The sequence below is a fragment of the Myotis yumanensis genome, unplaced genomic scaffold (assembly GCF_028538775.1).
Source record: "Myotis yumanensis isolate MYYU_CA2020_CCGP unplaced genomic scaffold, mMyoYum1.0.hap1 SCAF_2, whole genome shotgun sequence".
Classification (NCBI taxonomy): domain Eukaryota; kingdom Metazoa; phylum Chordata; class Mammalia; order Chiroptera; family Vespertilionidae; genus Myotis; species Myotis yumanensis.
In genome coordinates, this window is record NW_027223753.1 from 161,901,313 (window position 1) to 161,924,271 (window position 22,959).

At 49.1% G+C, this 22,959-nt stretch overlaps 1 protein-coding gene across 1 annotated transcript in view; it reads right to left on the reverse strand.

Moving 5' to 3' along the window:
* Window positions 1-22,959, reverse strand: part of ITGB5 (integrin subunit beta 5) — a 108,366-nt gene that overhangs the window by 39,565 nt on the left and 45,842 nt on the right. The window contains exons 6-8 of the mRNA XM_070406395.1: window positions 10,791-10,952; window positions 9,246-9,341; window positions 7,264-7,353 (exon numbers count right to left, since the gene is read on the reverse strand). Of these exons, the coding sequence (XP_070262496.1) occupies window positions 7,264-7,353; window positions 9,246-9,341; window positions 10,791-10,952 (348 nt within the window). The remainder of the gene's footprint in view (window positions 1-7,263; window positions 7,354-9,245; window positions 9,342-10,790; window positions 10,953-22,959) is intronic.

Consider the following 22,959-nt stretch of genomic DNA (forward strand, 5'->3'; position numbering starts at 1 on the left):
AGCCTTTGAGAAAACCTTTCGGCAGCATCTACTCAAGCTCAGGCCAACCTTAGACCTGTCAATTCACCCAAGGACTATAGGCAACAGAGATGTGCACTAACCAGAAGGTAGGTACAAGGATGTTTATAGCAACACTGTCCATAACAGCTACCCAAATGCCTATCCACAGAATAGGTTTTACTTTTAAATGGGGGCGTGTTCACACAATACCACACAGCACTGAGAATGGATGAAACATGACTACATCTCACGACACAGATGAATCTCATAAAGATAACAATGCCCGAAAGAAGCCAGACACAAATGGCCCATATACTACATGATTCTATTTACATAAAATTCAAAACAGGCAAATTAATGGTTCCCCTTGGTGGACAGTAATGGGGGGGTGGGGAGAGGCAGGATAGGGACTTCTGGGTGCCAATAATATTCTGTGGTGGGTTTTTTTTAGCCAGGTGCTGAATACTCAGTTGTATTTAGATTGTGAAACAGTTGAACAATTTTCTGTATCTGTTAGTTTAAAAAATTGCCATTGCAATCTCTAAAGAGGATGTACTTTGGAGACTGAAACCAAATAAAATAATTGGCTTATATTTAGAGGGCACACCTTACCCCCACCCCCCACCCCCAGATATTTTAGGCACTTAGCACGCTCTGCGTAGCAGGATGTGTGCACTCCAAGGGACTCATGGACACCTGCCGCCCAGGGTCAACCGGTGGCTGGCTGACTTCTCAGGTGCATTCCGGGAGCACACCACCGACAGAACAGGGGGCAGAATTGCCTCTTGCTCTCCCGCGTTTCCTTTCTGTCTTCTCTCTTCTTTTTCATTTTGCTGAACACATAGTATTAAGCTTGTATATGTTAAATATGCAGTTTTCCTAACAAATTAACAGCTGGTAAAAATAGTCTCTGCGAAAAACTCTCTTCCTTTGCAACAAATTGTGCAAGTGCATCTAAAACTCTAAAAATACTCTGTCTTAAATCCACTTCCTCTCGGAAGTGCCAGCCTGAACTGGAGAAGGTTTCGAGAGCGCCGCTCCACCCCCGCTCGCAACCAGCCCCCCGCCCCCACCACACACACACTCTCCTGCTGGAAGTGATTAGCTATTCCCACTGAGTTGTGAATTCTAGGGGCCATATTATATTTCTCCCTGGGACTGAGCACAAGCTTTTGTTGATGGATGGAAGGATGGACAGTCTAACGGCAGCCACACTAAGGAGCTCCAGCCTAGTGGGAGAAACTTAAAGTTATTTTTGAAAGACTAGATAATTTTTAAAAATTTGACTATGAGGATGAGGCAAAACAGTATGTCATGAAAGGGCTAGGTGGACTGGAGCTATGTAAGAAGTTGCCTGGGGAGAGTCACGTTAAATATGGCCCCTGTGGTCCCAGCCAGTGTGCCTCAGCTGGTTGCAGCGTAGCCCTGTGCACCAAAAGGTCTCGGGTTCAGTTCCCTGTCAGGGTACATAGGTTCGATCCCTGGTCAGGGCAACTGATCAATGTTTTTCACAAAGATGTTGCTCTCTCTCCCTCTCCCTAAAAAAAAAAAAAAAAAATCAATAAAAACATATATTTTTTTTAAAAAGAAATATGGGCCTTACGGTTCACAAACAGGATGCTGTGAGGGGGTACCAGCGCTCCCCTGAAGATCCTGAACCTGGACGCGTCAGTGGAGAAAGAGCACTGGACTGGGGCTCCCAGCCTATGAATCAGTAACTATAACGGATGGAGCCTGAATTCTATAGTCTCCTCTGGCCGTAAGACCCCAAAGTTTTGTGTTCTGAACTGAAGTTTATATTATTCCCGCTTGCTACACACTCTCTAAAACTGGAAACTCTCAAGATGTGAGAGGGGCAGGGATCATGGAGATGACTTAGTTCGGACCTCTCTTTCTATGGAAGTGGAGGCCAGAGAAAAGGGCTCATCCGGGGTCACCTGCTGCCAGAGGCGGGCAGGACCAGGACGGGGCCAGGCCCTCCGGGCCCCCCACGGTGCTCTCTGTAATCACCACGCCCAGGACTTCTTTCTTGTAAACCTGGCTCTGTCTGTGAAGAGTGTGGATGGCCAGGTGTATTCTGCTTGTAGGAGTCAGTCTTCCCTAAAAGACTCTGAAATCCCAGAGGGCAGGACTGTGTTCTGCTCAGTTTTATTCCCAAGGTCTAGCATGATGCCTGCCAGCTGTTAGTATGTATTTGCTGAATGCATGGATGCATGGGTACCGTGAATAAACAGAAAACAAGACACAGTAGAGGGACAAAGCCAGAGGCAGGGCAGTTCTTCCACAGGAAGACTTAGGTGGGACTCCTGACCTTCAACCAACCCCTACCAGTTCTGCCCCTGAAGATGCTTCCTTACGCTCATCCTCAGACTAGGAGACAGTGTCGACAATGTCAGAAGTTTGAAGGCTATTAAGCACTCGGTCAGCCCAGGGCACATCTGCAACTGCTTTAAGTCAGGCAGCTGTGGTGTGGGTGGGAGCAGACTTTATGGCAACAGCAAAAAGAGAAACACATGCTCGGTGAGGAGCAGCTTACACCACGGCTCTGACGTCACCCTCCGCATGCAACGGCTGTGGCTTCCAGCTCATTCCGCTCTTTCCCACTCGGAGAAGAGGCCGCAGTGACTGCCCTCTGCGTCCTCGCTCCCCTTTCTCAGTGCGACGCGATGCAGGTGCTGTGTGTGTGCAGCCAGGGCCCCTCTGGGCGCTGGAGGGGCCCTGTCACCAGCGCCAGCTGTGCAGTGAAGCTCCACATCGCTGAACACCCTTCGGGGATTCGGGGATCTCTCTCAATGAAGAATTTGGCACAGCAAGAATAAATTTATAAATCAAAGCCCAGGGCTGAAGATTTCTCACTATGAAAATTGCATAGGACAGACTGGATTCTGCAAGATATTAAATTAAACATGCCCTTCCCATTTGCCCCCTCCACAGCCGAGCTAAATGCCACAGCTATTTCATCTGTTACATATGTTCCAACCAAAATCTTTCCAGAATGTCCCCACAGATGGTCTGCCAGCAACTCTTGGGGGTAAAAGTCAACACCCTCACTTAGTCATGTGCTGTATGACTCATTTGAAATGCACCACAAACCGCTGAGACGGAAAGGTGACACAGAGAAATGCAAACAGTCCGGTTAGAGCTGGGCTTGGACCCTGGCCAGAGAGAGGAGCAGGTGAAAGGGTAGCCAGGGCTAACTGGGGCCTCTAGTGAGGCCAAGGCCAAAGCCACACCCACACCCACACCCACACCCACACCCACAATACATACACCCTCCACACACACCATACACATACTCCCCCCATACACCATATACATACTACAGACATATACACCACACAAACACCCCCCCCCACACACCACACACATCACACACGTACACCCCCATACACCATACACATACTACAGATATACACACCACACACATAGCACACAAACACCCCCCACACACATACACCACATATATCATTCACATACTACAGACAGACATACCACACAAGCAACCACACACACACACCATACACACCACACACATACATATACTCCAACCACACCCCCATCATACACAATCCCCCACACCCCTACCACATACCCTACATACACACCACCACCTCCGCCTTTCCACACACACACACACACACACACACACGCACCATAGCAGAGGCCAGTGCTAGGCTCAACCCCAGGAAAAGTGCTAAAAAGTCCATGGGCTGCCCATTTGCCAGAAACACTGGCAACATGAAACAGGTACTAAATCAGCATCGAGCACCAGCACACCCACACAGCTTCCACCACCAGGGCTTTGCTCCAGATTCCCTGCCATTTCACATCTCTATACTGAATATCTTACTTTAAAATTCCACTGGGGGGAGGAGGGGCAGAAGGAGGCAACGGCCACACGTCCACCTATGCAGAGTGAGGGTCTGTTCCATATCGTGACGGTGGTGATCGATTTGCAGGTAGGTACGTACGTGTGTCACAACTTAAACTGTACACTTTCCATCTGTACAGTTTATCATGTGTTCATTGTCTCCCAATAGAGCTGCTTTAAAACTGTCTGCTGAACTTGACTAGTCATTATGGATCGTATGCCAGAATTGCCCATTTGAAAAAAGTTGAGTTTCAAATGTTCATTCATCCATGGTATGTCTCATTCCCTAACGGGTTCTCTTTTAGGAACCGGTTTAGCTCAGACTCAAGTTACAGAGCGAGGTTCCCACAATTCCTCAGGGGTTCACCCCAGCTCCACACGCAGCTCCCCTGGAAAAGGTCATTCTCTATTCATCCCGTCCCGGCTCCTCAGCAGCGGAGGGCTCCCTACTCCTCTCCCACCCCCACACAGACAGAGCATGCTTCCCCAGGTCCCTGGATTTCTGTAAAGAACAAATTCGTGTATCATGATCCTGCTCAGAGCCAATGCAACGGGGCTCAGAGAGAGAGCGCTGCCAGCATGTGCGGTTCCCACCCGGGGGACCTCCAACAACGCCATGCTCCCCGGTTTCCAGCAGCCCCCCCCTCCCCCCGCAAGTGTGGATAGTTTCACAGGCAGATATGTGTGTCAGAACTTAAACTGTACCCTTTCTATCTGTACAGTTTATCATGTGTCCATGGTCTCCCAATAAGGCTGCTTTAAAACTTTCCACTGAATATGACTAGTCACTGTGGATCGTATTCCTTAGCCGCACAGCGCTGACTGAGCTGTGTTTTTCATTTCTGGCGAACAGCTCCCAGCCAGGTCTATGCACCTGGGTGTCCTTATGCCCTCCCTTATCAAAGGCAGGAGGAGCTGAGAGCCTGCACTTTCACCAGGAAATGCCCTCAGGGAGGCCCAGAGTCTGTCATTGCCCACAGGGGCTGACTCAGGAGCTGGGGACGAAAATGCTGGGAGGTGGCTCCTCCCCGGAAGCTCAGGAGAACATCCTCACCTCACCCCAGAGCTTGAGATGTGGTTGCTCTTCAGCCATTGCTCCCTCAAAGGCCCTGTCTCAATAGGAGGTAAGCTGTGGTCAGCCCACCAGTGAGAACAGGTCCAACAGCAGCCCCCTCCCAATCCAGGCCCCAGGAGGATTGCGGGGGCGGGGGGGGGGGGGGGGGAGGACACCCAGGTATGGTTCCAGCTCTTGCACTGCCTTCTTTCTCTTTTTTGTCCTTACCCAAGGACATGCTCATTAATTTCAGAGAGAGAGGAAGAGAGAGAGAGAAACATTGATGTGAGAGAGAAACATCCATCAGTTGCCTCCCGTATGCTCCCCAGCTGGGGTCCAAACCCAAAATCTAGGCATGTGTTCTGACCGGGAATCGAACCAGCCACCTTCTGGTGCGCGGGATGATGCTCCCACCCTCTGAGCTAGCTGGCCAGGGCTCACTCTGACTTCTTCAGTTCAGTGCCCACAGCTTGTTCCCAAGAGGTTCAGAGCGAGGCAGGGGCCTCGAAAAGAGGACAACACTCGGCAGCCCAGGCCCCTCCCTCCTACACACTCTCTCTCCTCAAATGCTCTCTCAGTTCATTACATTTCCATTCACTGGAAATCTGAAAGTCACCAAGCATAACCTGGAAGCCCTGTCTTCCTGGGATCTTGGTTCTGAGGTGACCAATGGATCCAGCGAAAATTTAGAGGTCAGAGATCAGAGAAGAGGATGTTAGTATGTGGGGAGTGGGGTCTGAGAGGAGAAGGAAGTCTCCAGTTTCTCTCAGTAGGGAGTGAGGAGTGAGGAGGAATCGGAGAATTTGTGGAGAAGAGGACCCTTAGCTGTAACAGAAGGTGGGGGAGGGAAGAAGGACCAGCCACAAACCCTCACTGTCCCCCAAACTCACACCAAAGCTCCAGGAGCTCAAGGGAGGGCCGCCCCGCCCCCCTGCTCCAGGGCTTCTCCAGCAGCAGGGGCGAGGGCACCCCCTATGGCTCTAGTCACTCAGAAAAGGGCTGGAGCAGTAGACTGAAAAATCAACACTGAGAAAGGCTGAGCTCCAAATGCTCATCTGTCAATCAGTCGTGGCTGGAAAGATGGTTCATCTCATACATGGGACGCCACAGTGGCTAACTGGGCTCCCAGAACTAATGGTGGTACTTAGACTATACTTACTCTATGTATAACTTTGTTTTAAACAGAAGACACACTTTGAATCCATTTTGGGAGTTAACTGGCCCTGTGAAGGGCAAGGTGGGTACTGGGAACTTCACAGGGAGAGGACAGCTGAGAGCATATTAGTACCTCCCAGCACAAGAACCTGTGCCCGCCACTTTCCTGGGGGGAGGGGGGGAGGAGTAGGTTTGCCCAGCCAGTGTGGTTCAGTGGTTGAGCATCGACCTACGAACCAGGAGGTCATGGTTCGATTCCCGGTCACAGCACATGCCTGGGTTGCAGGCTCTCTCCCTAGTAGGGGGCGTGCAGGAGGCAGCCAATCAATGATTCTTTCTCATCATTGATGTTTCTATCTATCCCTATCTCCCTCTTCCTTCCTCTCTGAAATCAATAAAAATATATTTTTAAAAAATTTTTAAGGTAGGTCGAGGGAAGTACTTCTTGGGTATTGAGAACTGAGGTAAAGGAGAATAAAGAGGAGAGAGGTATGGGAATCACGGACAGTCAGTTTGGGGTGTGGAAGTGACTCCTAAGCCACGTCTGTAAATGCTGCAATAGCAGAGCCAAGCTATGCGATGGCTTACAACAGCACAGAATCTCCCAGGCCCACTCAGGCTCCTCCAATTACAGTCAGATCCCAAGTGTGTAGGCAAAGACCTATTACTGATTCTTCTCGGGTCTTCTACCCCATTTCAGTTTGCAGCTCTGAGCTAAGCTCCATGAGCCTGGGGAATTTCAACTGTCCTGCCACTGTGAGGTGGCATCTGTGTGTGTGCTCCTCCCATGTCCCCACAGGGAGCACAGTGGCGGGATCACCTAGGCAACTGGAGGGTGGAGAGTACCCGTACCCACCCAAGCGAGATGCTACAGTGGGACCTAGGGTATCACTCAGTCAGAACCTGCATGGTCAGGGGCCGAGGGCTGAGTCTGACTGAGCATCCACAGCTCACAGGGACCAGCTGATGATGAGAGTCAGGTTGGCAGAGGGGAGGGGAGGGGAGGCTTCAAGCCAGAATCTGAGCAAAGGAGGAAGGCACCAAACTCAAGAAGCAAGAGTCAGGAAGCAGAGCCGAGCACGCCAGCATGGTGCGCTGCCCACCTGAGTCCAGGCAGCTCCCGGAGCCTCAGGGGAAGAGGGTGGGAGTGGAGGTGGGGATCGGCAAGAAACTGATAACTTACACTGTACGCATTGATGATCAGTTGAATGATATTTTTAGAGTCTCCATGTAAAATCTCCACCGTTGTTCCGGGTATCAGGGCTGTAAAATTCTTGGCCGGGGGGAAGAAAAAAGAAGTCAGTCCATCTGCCCTTCCATGCTGTCAGAGTGAACCCTGCTCTAAAATGGAAGGGGCCCCCACGCTGGTCTGCCACTCTCCCATACCATACACTGGAGAGGAGGCCACAAGGAAAGGTGAAAGGAACTGCACAGGGAAACGGGCATTGCTGTAGGCCAGGGGTCCTCAAACTACGGCCCGCGGGCCACATGCAAATACAAATATTGTATTTGTTCCCGTTTTGTTTTTTTACTTCAAAATAAGATATGTGCAGTGTGCATAGGAATTTGTTCATAGTTTTTTTTAAAAACTATAGTCCGGCCCTCCAACGGTCTGAGGGACAGTGAACTGGCCCCCTGTTTAAAAAGTTTGAGGACCCCTGCTGTAGGCTGTGCAGCACGCATTCCTGAAGGTCTAGACCTGTTCCTACAGCGTAAGCCATGCTCTTTCTTGGAGACCCTGTCCCCTGGCATATAAGGGACAACTCTGAAAGTCCCTCCTCCAAGGCCAACACATCCCACCCTATTTCCCGCCAGCTCTCCCCTCGACTGCATAGCTATTCCCGGGATCAGCTCAAGGATGCCCTCAATCTGCTCAGCCTCTTTCCCTAGCAGGGACCAGAGACGTGAACAGTGCCCTCTGGGGATCTCTGGGTGAAGTCCTGCCACAAAGCAGGCGGCCTGAAGTAGTTGCCTTTTCTCTTTCACCTGAGTATGCCACTTAGTAAAGTGACAGAAACTCTAGAAACACCCTCCGCCCTCAGCCTGTCATGGGCGCCTCCCTGAGCAAGGTGTCCCTGGTTCTGAGCAAGGATGGCTCAGCCAAAGTGGAGGTCTTCCCGCCTGTGCACCTGAGACACGCCCAGCACAGTCTGCGCGCCTGGTCCTCTAAACATGCTATTTGCAGATGGGTATGTGTTATCCTGCTACCTTCCACGAAACAAAAAAGAAAAACAATCGCTTTCATCTTCTAAAATGGGTTCAGACTGAAAGAAGATGAAGAGCTCAAGAACATGTAAGTGGCCCTTTATCGGCAGTGATCTCAGGCAGGAGTGGGAGATAAACGTAATTAGACAAAGGCTCTTGGTGGGCATTCAGAGCGGGAAGGAGAAGGGATGAGGGCCAGCTGTTCCAAGGGTGGGGATGAGGGTCCCATAGCCTCTCAATTCCAAGGATGTTGGAGGTGAGCTGGGCTTACGTTTAGCGTAGATGCGCTCCCTGAGCAACTCGGAGGGAGGCGAGTGCTCGTTCCCCATGTGCCTGTGACTGTGGGAAAAGCACGCTCACCAGGGGAGTTACTCTGATGGTCCATGGAAGGACCTGGAAATAGTCTCTTTTAGACAGAACAGATTCACACACAGACTGCTCTGTTCCCTCAAGACATCTCTTGTTTCCTTTGGGAGTTCCTGTCCCAGGCTAACCCATGGCCCCCCGGACTCTGTGGGCAAGGCAGGAAAGCTCGGGAGTACTGGAGCTAGTGACCAGCCTGCTTCGATGCCTTCGTTTTCTTCCTGTGCATTTTCACTTTATATTTCCTTCCTCATCAGGGTGTGCACCCCCCTCCCTCCCCAACCGTGTGTTTCCATTTCATCAACTGAGAAGCAAAAATTCATATTTCCCAAGTTTTTCTCAAGATTAAATGAGATACCACATGTTTACATTCCTTGTAAAGGTATACACTGCTGGGTAAATTGCTTTAACATGGATATTTTCCACGAGAACAAGACAGGGCTATAATCCTCCCCACCCCGCCTCCTGTGGCCCTCCCCACACACAGAGTAGGGCTGTTAACACGCCTCCCCCCACATTCTAGCCTCCCATTCACCTTAAGGTCAGCATGGCACCCAGGATGAGGACACCAGTTTCCCTCCCTCCTTCCAGGTGTACCTTGTAGAGCCCATAATGGTTTTTCGTCACCGCAAAGATGAGGTTGATGTTGTTCTCCGCCAACTTCTCTCCCAGCAAGGCGAGGGATGGGTAGTCCTAGGTCCAACGCAAAAGTCAAGCTGTGACACTTCTAACAGGTGAGACACTGCCAGCTCCAACGTGCACTCAGTCACTCACCGCCGGCCATGAAAAGCATCTTCCCCTGGCAGCCCCTCCACCACCCAGCCCCGGCGGCGGCTTCCCCTGAGGACAGGTGCAGAGGAGACCCTCCAGGAAACTAGATCACACTCCCCCCACCCAGAATGGGGAGGTGATGAATGGCCGTTTCCCATACCTGGCCGGTGTTCCCATCCTTTCAGCAGGGAAGGGGCAGAGTTGGGAGGCCCCCAAAGAACAGCCACCACATCCTCCCATCTACCATCAGCACCTATCACCTTTCCTCTGTCCCTAAGACCTTTCCTCTCGATCTCCCTGGCTCATTCTCCTTTACATAGGCCTCACACTTGGGCCTGCCTGTGCCCCGACCCCCCGAGTCCTGCTGAGTCCTGCTCATGGCTTAGAAAGGCAGAGAGGCTGCTGACCTCTGCACCGAAAGTTAGGCCATGGCGGGGGGTGGGGGGGTGGTGGGATACAAGCTGGGAGGGCGGGAGGAGGCTGAGAGGCACTTTAACAATGTCCTGAAGGATTTTAAGGGCTAATGATGGGCACAGGGGCCCATTTCAGCTCTATAGTTACCAGGTTCTACAGCTAGGAGTCCTTTTCCTAGACCCCATTATTCGTGGGTAATATGAAGGCTTGGACACTGGCCACCTCTTGAAACTGGAGAAAATGGGCTTGTCCAGCAAAGAAAATTAGAAAGAATTCCTTTCTAGCCAGATACCAGGATGGATTCGGGAAGGAAGAAGGCATAGATTTATTATTTTTTTAATTGAATAGTAATTTAATTGAATAGGTCTTGGTAATTATTGGGTCTGGGAATGTGGGAATCTATTTTGCTGGTCTATTGATCATTATCTATGTTTGAAGTTTTACATAAATTCTTGTAAATTGCAGGGTCCTGGTCGTAGGTCACTGGGAGGGGAAGGTCCCTGGGCCTCCCATTCCACACAGGACGCCCCCTGCCCCCTCCTGACACTGATGGAGCCCAGTGCTCAGAGCTCGCTCCTAGAGTCAGGAAGCTTTGGCTTGGTGTGTCCTGTAACTTCCATCCCAGCTTTTATCTCTGCAGGAGCACAGGCCCCGCCCTCCTCTAAGATCACCTCTCCCCTCTGAGCTTTCTCCCTTCTCCCCAGATCATCCCTTCCCTCAGGGAAACACTCCCACTTGGGTGCACAATGGCAGAAAGATGACCCAGTGGCAGAAAGTGCTCCAGTCAAAGAGGAGTTCTGGAAGCCCCACAGGGGAAGATGGACTAATGAAACCCAATCCCCATCAAGGATGGGATGTCCGTGAGCAGAGGGCCAGACGAGGATGTCACTGCCAGGTGAGCCCTTGGCCAGGTGACCCCTGGCAAGGTCACGGGCGGCGCTGGGACCCAGCTCTCACCATCTGGTTGGATGCAGTGTACTCGTTGGCCTCGTTCAGGTGGCACTGGCCATCGTGTGGCTGCACCAGGCCCCCCAGTTTTCCGTCCAGTGCGATGTGGGGCACGTCGTCCGTTGTGAAGACCAGCAGGTGCAAGGCGTCCTTTCGCCAGCCGATCTTCTCCTGAGGAGCAGAGGGTGGGTGACTGCAAAGTCTTTCTGGGCACTACCAACGCCTTCCCGGAGCTTCAGACAAGGCACTGGCCCATCTCCAGGGGATATGGTCTAAGTCAGAGGTACTCCCCCATGTACTGGGGCCACTGTTAAACACTGGAGAGGAACCCCCAGAGCTCAGAAGAGACACAGCCTGGACTGGGGAACCCTAAATGCATGGCTCACATAGGCCCAGGTGCCTGGAACCTTCCCTCCAGCCCATCACACTCCTCCCTGCCCCTTTCAGTTCACTCCCGGGGCTGCTTCCCCTTCTAGCCTCACCTGTTATGCCTTCCCCAGAACAGCCTTCCTCCCAACTCTCACAACACACTGGGCTGGCTGGCTTGTCTGAGATGACAAGGAAGTCAACACCTCAGTTCCCAGATTAGACGGAATCGCTCAGAATGAAGTGCTCAAATGACCGACAGATCTGCCTTTAGAGCAGCGGTTCTCAACCTGTGGGTTGTGACCCCTTTGGGGGTCGAATGACCCTTTCACAGGGGTCGCCTAAGACCATCGGAAAACACATATATAATTACATATTGTTTTTGTGATTAATCACTATGCTTTAATTATGTTCAATTTGTAACAATGAAAATACATCCTGCATATCAGATATTTACATTACGATTCATAGCAGTAGCAAAATTACAGTTATGAAATAGCAACGAAAATAATTTTACGGTTGGGGGTCACCACAACATGAGGAACTGTATTAAAGGGTCGCGGCATTAGGAAGGTTGAGAACCACTGCTTTAGAGGATTCGGTAAAATGGGCCGACCCTCCATGCTGGCAGGTGTAAACCACTCCCACCACTAACTGACCCACTCTGGTGTTTAGTTCATTCAGATAAGCTCTTTCCCCCTTCGCTGCTTCACTACAGGGAATGCACCCACGCTTCAGCCGAATGCACAGCTCAATGCCGACTGCACTACGATGGGAGGACTCTGCTTCTCCTATTTAGCCACTTGCAGCCCCAACGCTACACAAAAACACTCCCACTGATTACTGGGGAGCAGCTAGGCCCTGACACAGAGAAATAAAAACTGAGGTATGGTTGCCGTCTTACTGATCTTACTTATCTAAATGAAAGGGCATCCCAAAATACATTGGTAGCAGGGCAGATGTATGAAGGATTTAAACACTGTTGAGACTGGATACCGAAATGAGGACTGACTGGACTCACGGACTTGACAATGAAAAGGTACTGCTCTTACGGCAGCTGAGGGGTTGAGGGTTTCTTCCTCTCTGTCTCTTCACCTTAATGATGGATAAAACAGCCTTCCAGAGCTGTGGTGTTTTCTCACTTGCTCCGAAAGCAGCATGGAAATAAACATTTTTTTTTTTTAAATCATGGAAAGTCAGAGTAGCATGAGGGAGAAAAGGGGTTTGAAAAAAAAAAAAAAGGTGAGTGAGGACAGAAAGCCAGGGGCCTACTATGAACAAGGAACTTAACCTTTTGGGGAATCAGTTTCCTTGACTTTCAACATTCACCCAACGTATAATTACTAACATCCTACTGTGTGCTGGGCCCCAATGAAGGCACTGAGTCTAGGCAAAGATTTCTTAGATAAGACAGTTCATAGGATAAATATACCAAGGAACTGGATTTCATCACACTTGCTGTATATCAGTAGTTTGTTACTTGAAGAGCTTATAGTCAAATGGGCGTGCTATGTCAATGGAGACTGGGGGCGAAGGAGCAGGGAAAGACTTCCAGGGCAGATGAAACTCAACCTGAGCTGAGAGGATGAGGAGGACTCTTCAAGGAAGCTGGAAGAAGAAATGAGGCAGAAGGGGGTGGGGAGTAGCAAGGGCACTAGCAAGGGCAAAATGAGGAGGCGGGGCACATTTTGGGGACCTGGAGTAAGAAATCTAGAAGGCCTTTACAGTAATAAAATTCTAAGCCACGACTTACTAATTCATGGTGTTAGACATTGAGATGGCAGCTCCCATTGGTGGCAGGATGGGGTGGGGGTGGGGAGTAAAGGACGTGGCCATAAGGAGGTCTGGGATGCTGGTGATTATTCTGTTTCATGACCTGGTGTTTCCACCTTGTGAAAATTTGTTGAAATGCATTCTTAGGCGAAGTTTTCTACATGTATATTATACTTTGATAAATAGCTTAAAACTTTAAAATAAATAAAGCAATAATTATAATCCATGGAGTGTGGAAGGGAGGGGGAATCCATGGGAGATAAAGCATAATCAAGAGATTATAAACCAGCAAGGTGTTTTTTTTTTTTTGTTTTTTTTTAGGAAAAATGTGGTTTTGTTATCCAGAAGGGCACGGCAATAAACACCCTCCCCTGAATGTAGAAGACCAACCTTTAATCTGACCAGGTGTTTTAAGAACCTTAGAGAAAGCCACAAATCTGAATAAATGGACAGAGAGATCATTTTCATGGATTGCGAGAGTTAATGTTGCTGAGATGCTGTTTCTCCTATAGATTTGACACAATCCCAATCAAAAGCCAGAAGACCTTTTTGAGAAAATGACAATCTGATTCTCAAATTTATACGGAAAGGCAAACAATGAAGACTAGCCAAACAATTTTTAAAAAGAACAACAAAGCTGGGGGACTCGTTACCTAAGATCGAGGCTTTTTGTAAAGCAACGGTAATCAAGACAGTGTGGTACTCACAGAAGGATAGACACACAAACCAGTGGAACAGGACGGAGAGACCAGAAATGGACCCACACTTATACGGTCAACTCAACAGAAGGTATTGGATCAATCAGACATCCATAAGCAAAATAATGCCCAACCCATACACCTCACTAAATGTAAAAATTAACTCAGAGTAGATCACAGACCTAAAACTATAAAACTTCTGAAGAAAACCAGAGAAACCCTTTGCAACCTTGGGCTCCATTCATCTAGTATTCAGGAAAATACAAAAATGTAGGGACAGGAAACAGATGGATGGTTGCCAAAGTCTGAGGGTGAAGGGAAGATGGACAACAAAGGGATAACTAGGAGACTGGTGATGGAATAATCTGTAGCTTAACGGTGGGGTGGCTCTAAGACTTCCTGCCTAAAAAGGGTGAATTTTACTCTATAAAGTATCCCTTAATAAACCTGACTTTAAAAAACCCTTACTGAGGTGTATAGCTGTTGGCTCAGTGATTCTACTTCAGGGGATTCTCAGCAATAAGAATTCTGAAAAATGCAAAACAGTATTTTTACCAATAGTGACAAAAAAGGGGAAGACGTGAACATCCCACTATTTGAGAACAAATAAGTAAATGGAGATAACTCCTCTATGGCCATTAGAAATTATGCTCATGAAAAGTATACAGTCATGTATAAACATTTACAAATGAAGTGAAAAATAAAGACTACAGCACTGCAATTGCAAACTACGCAAAAAACAAGCATCCCTTTCTACTAAAAAGACAGTCAAACAAAATACACCATAATGGGGTTGGGGTTAAGATTATGGGCAATCTCTTTTTCTTCTTTCCAAATTGTCTTTAATTGGCAAGTACAACTTCTCCAAGACTGGGCTCTGGGTGTTGGCTCTGCCATTTAACCCTTTGAGTGCCAACCAATATCGTAGGAACTACGCTAAAACTGCCAAGGCATTTTTGCTGATTTTACAGCAGTTTAGGAAAAAAATTATGAATCGCAAGTAAATGAAGTTACATATTCAAAAACTTAAGGAAACCTTTACTACATTGACATACTTAGCAATATCATCATCACTAACAAAAGCAGACTTAGAACTGGACGCCATTTCGAAGCTTTGATAGCGCTCCCAGCACTTTCGCGCTCCCCGGCACTCTAGGGGTTAACTGCCTTGCTCTCCTTTTCTTCCATGGCAGCTTTTTGAGGGACCCGTGGGGACCTAACAGAGGGTGGTGGTGAGGACACAACAGTGTGGAACCTGAAGATGAGCATTTGAATTTTGCTGCAGCCTGAATTACCTGTGCAGCTTTGACCAAATGACTGAACACCTCAAAAGCGTTTTGCTTATCAGTAAAATGGGAATAATAATACTTAACATTTATTGGTCACCTCCATTATACCATTAATCCTCACTGCAACCCTTGTGAAGTAGGTAATATACGTAATGTCATCTCGTAGATGAGGAAACTGGCGCTCGGAGACATTAAGTAACTAGCCCAAGGTAACTGAACCGGCAAGGAGCCGAGAGGCAGATTCAAACTGCTTATCTCTTACCCACAAAGCTGAACTACCCAGTCACAGAGGGAGAGAAAAGGGGTGTGTGTGTGTGTGTGTGTGTGTGTGTGTGTGTGTGCGTGTGTGTAATAAATGTGACAATTCATGGAAGTACATGGTAGGTTCTCAACCAATGACTGCCAGAACCCAAGTTCAATGCTTGTTGGATTTAAAGGTTGAATCTGAGATGGAAATAGCTCCACAAATGAAGAGTGGCCCAGCATAACAATAATAAATCCTGTTTTCTCTGAAGTGGCCCTGGTTATGTAAGTGATGTGAACAGACTGGCCCCGAACTTGGACGGCAGAGAATGAGTCAGGGCAGGCTTATTTATTCGGCCAGGCTTTGCGGCTTGGAGCTCTCACAAGTGGTGACTCCACAAAGAATTTACATTCAAAATAATTTTCCTCCCGTCTGCCTGGTCAGCAGAGCTGTCTGTTTTCAAGTCTTAAAGTTCTGTATTCCGTGTTTGGGGCAGAGGGCAATAGTGGAAAAATACACTTTTTATTTTTGTAAAAAAAGGAAAACACATTTAAAAATGAAGTGCAGCATAGAGGCCAAAGTATGTGGGCTCTGGAACAGAGGAGGCTGAGTTCAACCTTTGTTCTGCTCTAACTGCGAGGCCTCAACTCAGCCTCCTCACCTTTCTCAGCCTTTAGTTCTGTCACCTATAAAATGGAGACAATCCCACTTTGCAGGGCTGATGCTAGAGTAAGACATAATGCATTTAAAAGCACTTAGGACATAAAAAGAACTAAAAAAGAACTATAATTATTACTCTAAGACTAGTAGTAATTCTCACATTTCTTCACCTCGTTTACTACTTGATATGTGAGGCTCCCGTTGTTACAGGGACTAGGAAGTATTGTATACCAAAGAGTTCATTAAAACCACAAGAGTCCACCACACACCTGACAGAATGGCTAATATCAAAAAGGTGAAATGGGTGAAGCACAGGGAGGGTCCAAAGGTACAAACTCCCAGCTATAAAATAAATAAGTTGGAGATTTAATGTACAGCATGGCAACTACAGTTCACAATATTGTGTTGCATAACTGAAAGTCGCTAGGAGAGTAGCTCTTACAGTTCTCACCACCAAAAAAAAAAAAAATTGTAACTGTGTGGTGATGAGTGTTGACTGGATTTGTTATGGTGATCATTTTGCAATATATACAAATATCAAATCATTACATTGTACCGCTGAAACGAATACAGTGTTATGTCAATTATATCTCAATGTAAAAAAAACTAATCCCACCAACTGTTGATGGAGATGTGGAGGAAATGAAATGACCATACACTGCCAGGAGGGGTGTAAAATGGCACTCGTCGCCTTGGAAAACTGGCAGTTACTTAAAAAGTTAAACACCTACCAACTGACCCAGCCCTCCCCCTCCTAAGAACTGGCCTATGCGAAATGGAAGCACATGTCCAGAGACTCGAATGCACACATTTATAGCGGCTCTCTTTGTAATAAGCAAAAACTATAAATATCCAAAACAACCCAAATGCCCATCAACAGGCAGATGAAGAAACAAACTGTGGGACATCCCTACAATGTAATACTACTCAGTGACAGAGGGAAAGAATGGAGACTCTCCACAGCAGAGTAATCTCAAAGTCATTGTGCTAAGTGAAATAAGCCAGGCCAAGAAAGAGTCTACACTGTATTTAGAAAATTTTAGCAAATGCAAACTACTGTGTAGTGACAGAAAGCAGGTTAGTAGCTGCCTAGGGTAAGGGGACAGGAGGTGCAGGAGGGAGAAATGGCAGAGATATGTTCATTGTCTTGACTGTGAGATATATATCTCTCTCATAGGTGTGTATATATGTCAACATTTCCAAACTGTACACTTTCAATATGGGTAGTATATTGTAAATCCATTATCCCTCAATAAAGGGGCGTGTGTGTGTGTGTGTGTGTGTGTGTGTGTGTGTGTGAGTTTAAGAAGGCTTGGTTTGCTCAGAGAGCTGTTTAAATACAACAAATTACATGAATAGACTGAGCGTTAGTAGTGTGCTGGGAAAACCACTCATACACGTTCTTTGTTCTGGGGCAGCATCCACATAGCAGTCAGGGGCCTGGGCTCAGACATCTGGCAAATCCCCGTTCAGCCCACATCTGCCTCGGCTTATCCTTATGATCTTAGTGATCCTAGGCCAGTTACTTAATCTCTCCCAGCTCCAGCTTCTCGGCTCTAAGGAGGAGATGATAAGAGTACCCATAAAATAGGGCTGTCCAGAGGGTTAAACAAAATGATTTAAAAGAGCACCCAGCTCAGCACTTGTATATGTTAAGTGAACAGTCAAGATCGACAGGTTTTGTCTTCGGTGTTGAAAATCTATGACTTGAGAATGCAGTCCAGAAGCCCACAATCTTAAATCTTATCTTTGGGTTGCAGGGTTATGGGTGATGTTTATGCCCTTTCTGCGTACCAGCCTTTTCAAAGTTTTAGATTAAATATATTCTCTTTTTATAGAAACAATTTTAAGAAAAAAATTTTAAAGACCTAAACTTTTCTCCATGCCTCTGGTTAAAAACAAAAATTTTAAAGGCCAATTAAATTCAACGTGATAGAGGTCAGCCCTCAGATGAAAATGTCAGGGGTAGGTGGGATGGAAAGCCGCTGGACTCAAGTCTGGCCAAGGCTGCATTCACTCAATTTCTCTTTGTTCACTGGTCACATCTGCATCAAATCCACCACAAGGTCTGTGTCAGCCTTCAAACACTCACTTTCCACACTTGCTCCAGGAGGTGACTTCGCTTTTCCCATCACCAACAGAGAGGAAGGTAGCAGCACTTGCCTTTTGCCTATTCTGGCTCCACAGTCCTGGATGCCTCGTAAATAAAGGGGCCACCTCCTGGCCTCTCCTCCGATCTTACTGAAGGAGGGCTCCTCCCTCCGCCAGGAAACGCAGCCCCTGAATCCCACCCTCTTTAGAGAATGTGTACGATGGTCAGTCTCTCTGCTTCCTTTCCTTGTGCCTAGAAATCTGCTCATAACCGGCCCTGGCCAGGCAGCTCAGTGGGTTAGAGCATTGTCCTGATACGCCAGGTTGTGGGTTCATTCCCCAGTTAGGACACATACAAGAATCAACCAATGATGCATAAATAAGTGGAACAACAAATTTATGTCTACCTGTCTCTTTCCTCCCCTTCTCTCCACTCCCCTCCCCCGTCTCTCTAAAATCAATCAATAAAAATTTTTTAAAGAAATCTGCTAAAAACAGCTGAAACCGGTTTGGCTCAGTGGATAGAGCGTCGGCCTGCGGACTGAAGGGTCCCAGGTTCGATTCCGGTCAAGGGCATGTGCCTGGGTTGCGGGCACATCCCCAGTGGGGAGTGTGCAGGAGGCAGCTGGTCGATGTTTCTCTCTCATCGATGTTTCTAACTCTCTATCTCTCTCCTTTCCTCTCTGTAAAAAATTAATAAAATATATTTAAAAAAAAAAAAAAAAAAAAAAAAAAAAAAAAAAAAGAAATCTGCTAAAAACAAAAAAAATCTGCTCACAACTCACTTTTAGTAACCCTTCTTTTGACTCAGCTACTCTGCCAATCTCTCATTAACCCTGCCTCCCTTCCCTCCCTCCCTCCCTCCTTCCTCCCCTCTTTTCAATTCCTTATGATCTGACCACTCCCCATGACCTTTTCCTCTCCCTCTCCATCTCCCAGACAGAGATTCTCCATCCCGTCTCCCTGCTCCCTGCCGGCACAGCAGTGGCTCTGTCCTGGCAGCGCTGGAGGCTCCCCTAGGAGCTTTCACAATGCTGGTGCCCAGAGGTTCTCTTATAACTGGGCTCACCTGCAGCCGTATCACCTAGGTTTCTAAAGCTCCCCGAGTGAGTTTGCCCTGAAGTCAAGGCTGAGAACCTAGCCCGAGGTTGTCACCAGCCCACAGACATCCTCAGGCCGTGCTCCTGTGGCCTCTCTGTTGCTGACCAGGGCCTCCGCGGAGCCCTCCTGCCCTTGGCTTCTGGGACCTGGCACCATCCCCCTCCCCCAGGCCGCTCGGGCTGCTTGCTGGCTCCATCTCCTCTCCCAGCACTTAGACGGAGTCAAAGGTAACACTGTCCCCGTAGAGATGTATCCAAGTTTGTGCATCTGCCTGGACGACTCACAATCACATCTGCTACCACTTGATTTTCCTCCGAGTTTCACTCCCAGATCTGCGCCATCACCTGGAGTTCAGCCTGCAGGAAGCCGCTGCACCAACTTCCCTCCAAATCACCTGCCCTCCAGGCTCCCACTTCCGCAATGAGCCCATCAAATGCCTGTCCTAGAATCCTCGGAATTGTCTTTTCCATCACGTTGCCCTGGCCTCCTAACAGCACACACCCAGTCCCAAACCGTCAGTTCTCTTGCAGAGTCCATTCCCGTGACCTGGGTTGAGCTGGAGCCTCCGGGTTGTGCTGCACCTTCCCCTGCCCTCCCTAAACACACCTGGTGAGCAGGAGAAGCCTGAGGCTCACCTCCCGCCCGGATACCAGCCTGCACTCTGTCACCCCTGGGTGCTCTGTGACCCACATTTACTCCTGCTGGTCCAGGTGAGCCGGATACATGGTTAGGTGGCCTGGCCATGCTATGTGCAAAGCAGCCATCCATGGACTCTGGACACAAGTGTCAGGAGTAATCAGTGGCTGGGGGAGCCATCACCACACCCCAAACCTCTGATTCCATCCAGGTTGCAAGAAGCAAACCCTCTAGCTTTGTGGGGACCAACCAGCCCAGGGCTAGGGCTGGAGATGACTTTCTCGGAGTAGGAACTCAGCAGAGAATCTGCATAAACTCTGTACAGTGGTCCCACCCCACCTGGACTTTCACCCACAGGCTAAGGAGACTCCGTGGGGAAGCCATCAGGAGCAAGGAAAGCTTTTCTCAGCATCAGCTCAGAAAGCAGCAGAGATGGGGAGCTGAGGGAAGAGAAGGGGCGCAGGGCCCAGTCCCAGAATAACAAGAGCTCCGCCCTGGCAAATGCCCAGCACTCAGTGAGGAGCGAGGGAATGAACACATAAGCAAAAGCGGGGCTGGGTACCGAGTAACCTCCCTCACAACGTCTTCACGTCTTAAATCGCTTCACTCACGATCCCACCAGCTATTTAATATGCTTTGGAATCTAACAAACATCTTTGTAAACATTTTTTTAAACCCTCACGGAGGACATGCTTTTATTGATTTTAGAGAGTGAAGAAAGGAGAGGGAGAGAGAGAAAAGGAAACATCGATGTGAGAGTGGAAGATCAACGGGCTGCCTCCTGCACACGCCCTGACCAGGGATCGAACCTGCAGCTGGGCCTGTGCCCTGACCGAGAGTCGAACCTGAGACCTTTCACTGGGCAGGACGACTTCCAACCAACTGAGCCACACCAGCCAGGGCTCTAACAGACATCTTCATTTAAACACATAAACACGAGAAGCACTAAAAAGCTATCATAAGTAAAAACATTTAATCAAATCGCCTGCCATGCACTCAGAGATGAGAAAACTAATGGCAATTGCAGAAAGGGTGACAGGGCCACGGGGTTGTCTGAAAGAAGCTCAGCGGGGTGGGGGAGGGAGGGGGCCGGGCAGCCAGTGGGATGGTTACTGGAGGACCTGGGCGGCCAGCCCTGGAAGTCAGGCAGGGCGACGTGGGGCTCTGTGACATGGTGAAGAGGGAGTGGTCCATGAAGAGTGGAGAGGGAAGACTGAGCCTTCCAGCCTTTGAGGAGAGTGAAGACAGACTTGCTGGCTTGTTCATCTCCAACATCTGGCCCTGGAGTGTGGGGCTAAAGGAGAGAGAAATCAGGACCAGGGAGTTAAGGATGTGGTTTCTCTGTTTGAGGACATGAGCCTCTGGCCTGTGGGCAGCTTGGTTTCCAGGGTTGGAAGGAGTCATCCGGGGACTGCAAGATCTGAGAAAGGAGGAAGGTCACTCAAGGGACTAGAGCAGGCTCCGCCCTCCCCGCCTACCTGCAGTCTGTCCCTGGGCCTCTTGTACAGCGGCCCCACCCCACCTGGACTTTCACCCACAGGCTAAGGAGACTCCGTGGGGAAGCTATAGGGAGCAGGGAGAGCTTTTCTCGGCATCAGCTCGAAGCAAGCTGAGCTTGGTATGCAAATGAGCACCCATGATAGAGTTCATGGTCATTATAATGCAGCTTAGAGGTGCACCGCCAAGAACCACAGAAGACAGGTTCCTACAGAACCAAAGCACCAGCGGCTACTGGAGAGAAAAACTGGCACAGAGGAAACAGTGGCACCTAACGCTCGGGAGGAACCCCAGAGGTTGGCTTGTCCAAGCTCCAGCCAATGCAGAAATCTTTCGTGTGGCACCCCCACCCCAAGGATAGGGTCCCCCCATACACTCACTCCCATGTCTGGTAGCTTATTCTACTACTGAGCAGTGATCCCTAGAAAATCCTTCTTTATGCTGATTCAACCTGCTTCCCTGTGGCTGCCCTAGCACATGGAGTCTACCACTCTTCTGCACTGCTATCTAAGGTCAGGTCACACGCTGCTTCCTGGGGTGTCCCTTCCTCCTGGTTAACCTTTAACCCCGCCCCGAGGATGCAGTGCCAGGCCCAGCACCATCCGCTCAGCCCCTCCGCTCGCTCTCGCCGTCAGCGTCTGTCTTAAATACAGTCCCCAGAGGTGACACAGGCCCCTCGGTGGGGTCTGACGGTGCCAGGAAGCAGGGGTGGGACTGCGGCCAGCGGGCCCTGGAGTGCATGTCCTGTGTTTGGCAGCTGAATCTTCCAAGGGGCTCCCAGGAAGCGTGTGGGTCCCCTGAGGCATTTCACAGTGACTCACACAGGGACCACACAGCCCACAAATGAGAGAGGCAGGGAGAGTGCAGGGGAGAGCCTAGAACACCAATTCCTGGGAAGCTGGGAAAATCTGAGCCACTCAGTGCCTTAGAAAACAGGTGAACACATGCCTGAACGTAGGCTGGCTGGTTGGGAGACAACACTCATGATAGATACTCCCTGGTAAACAGCGCTCATCCAAGGAGCAGTTTCAGTGATGACAGAAACACTACCTTTAAATGACCGGGTTTTCTGATTTCAAGGTCAATCCATCTAATTAAAATTAATGGTCACCCAAATGAACGGATCCTCTACCAGATGTTGCTGACACGGCCTGTGGGCCCCAGCTGTCACTGAAGGGTCACCGGCCACATGCTCCCTCACTGCTGGAAAGGACCCTCCATCTGAAAAAGTGTCTCCACCGCACTGTGTGTGCGAGACAGAGAGCAGAACCATGGTTCTGAGACGCCCTCTGAATTATGAATGAGCAGGCAAACATCGGAATTCCCATTCACAGACAGGGGAGCTAAGGGCAAAGATAAGCTTGCTTATTCAAAGGGCTGGGCTCCATCGGCAGGCTGACCCCAGACGGGACCCGAGGCTGCCAGAGCTGTTTAGCGTCCTGATAAACAGGAAGCTCTTAGCTCCGGAGCACAGTAGCATGTGCAACTGTCTTCCCCCGGGACTGATTCAGTCCTGCAAACTGGGTCACGTGGGAAACGGAAATGGCTCCTTCGATGAGGACTTTGCTCCCTCTGGAAGCACACGCCTTCCCCCTCTCCCTTCCTGCAACGGCCACTCCAATGTCAGGATTAAGAGCACTGGCTTTGGTGGGTCCAGTCCCATCACTGGCTCGGTCGTTTCCAGCTGTAAGACCTTTGAGAAGTTGCGCAACCTTTCTAGGCTAGTTTCCTCGTCAGGAGGGGAGAGTAAAACCACTTTAAGAGGATTAACTAAAATAACTTCTGTGGAATGCTTGGCGTGGAACCTGCTCTCCCAAAGCATT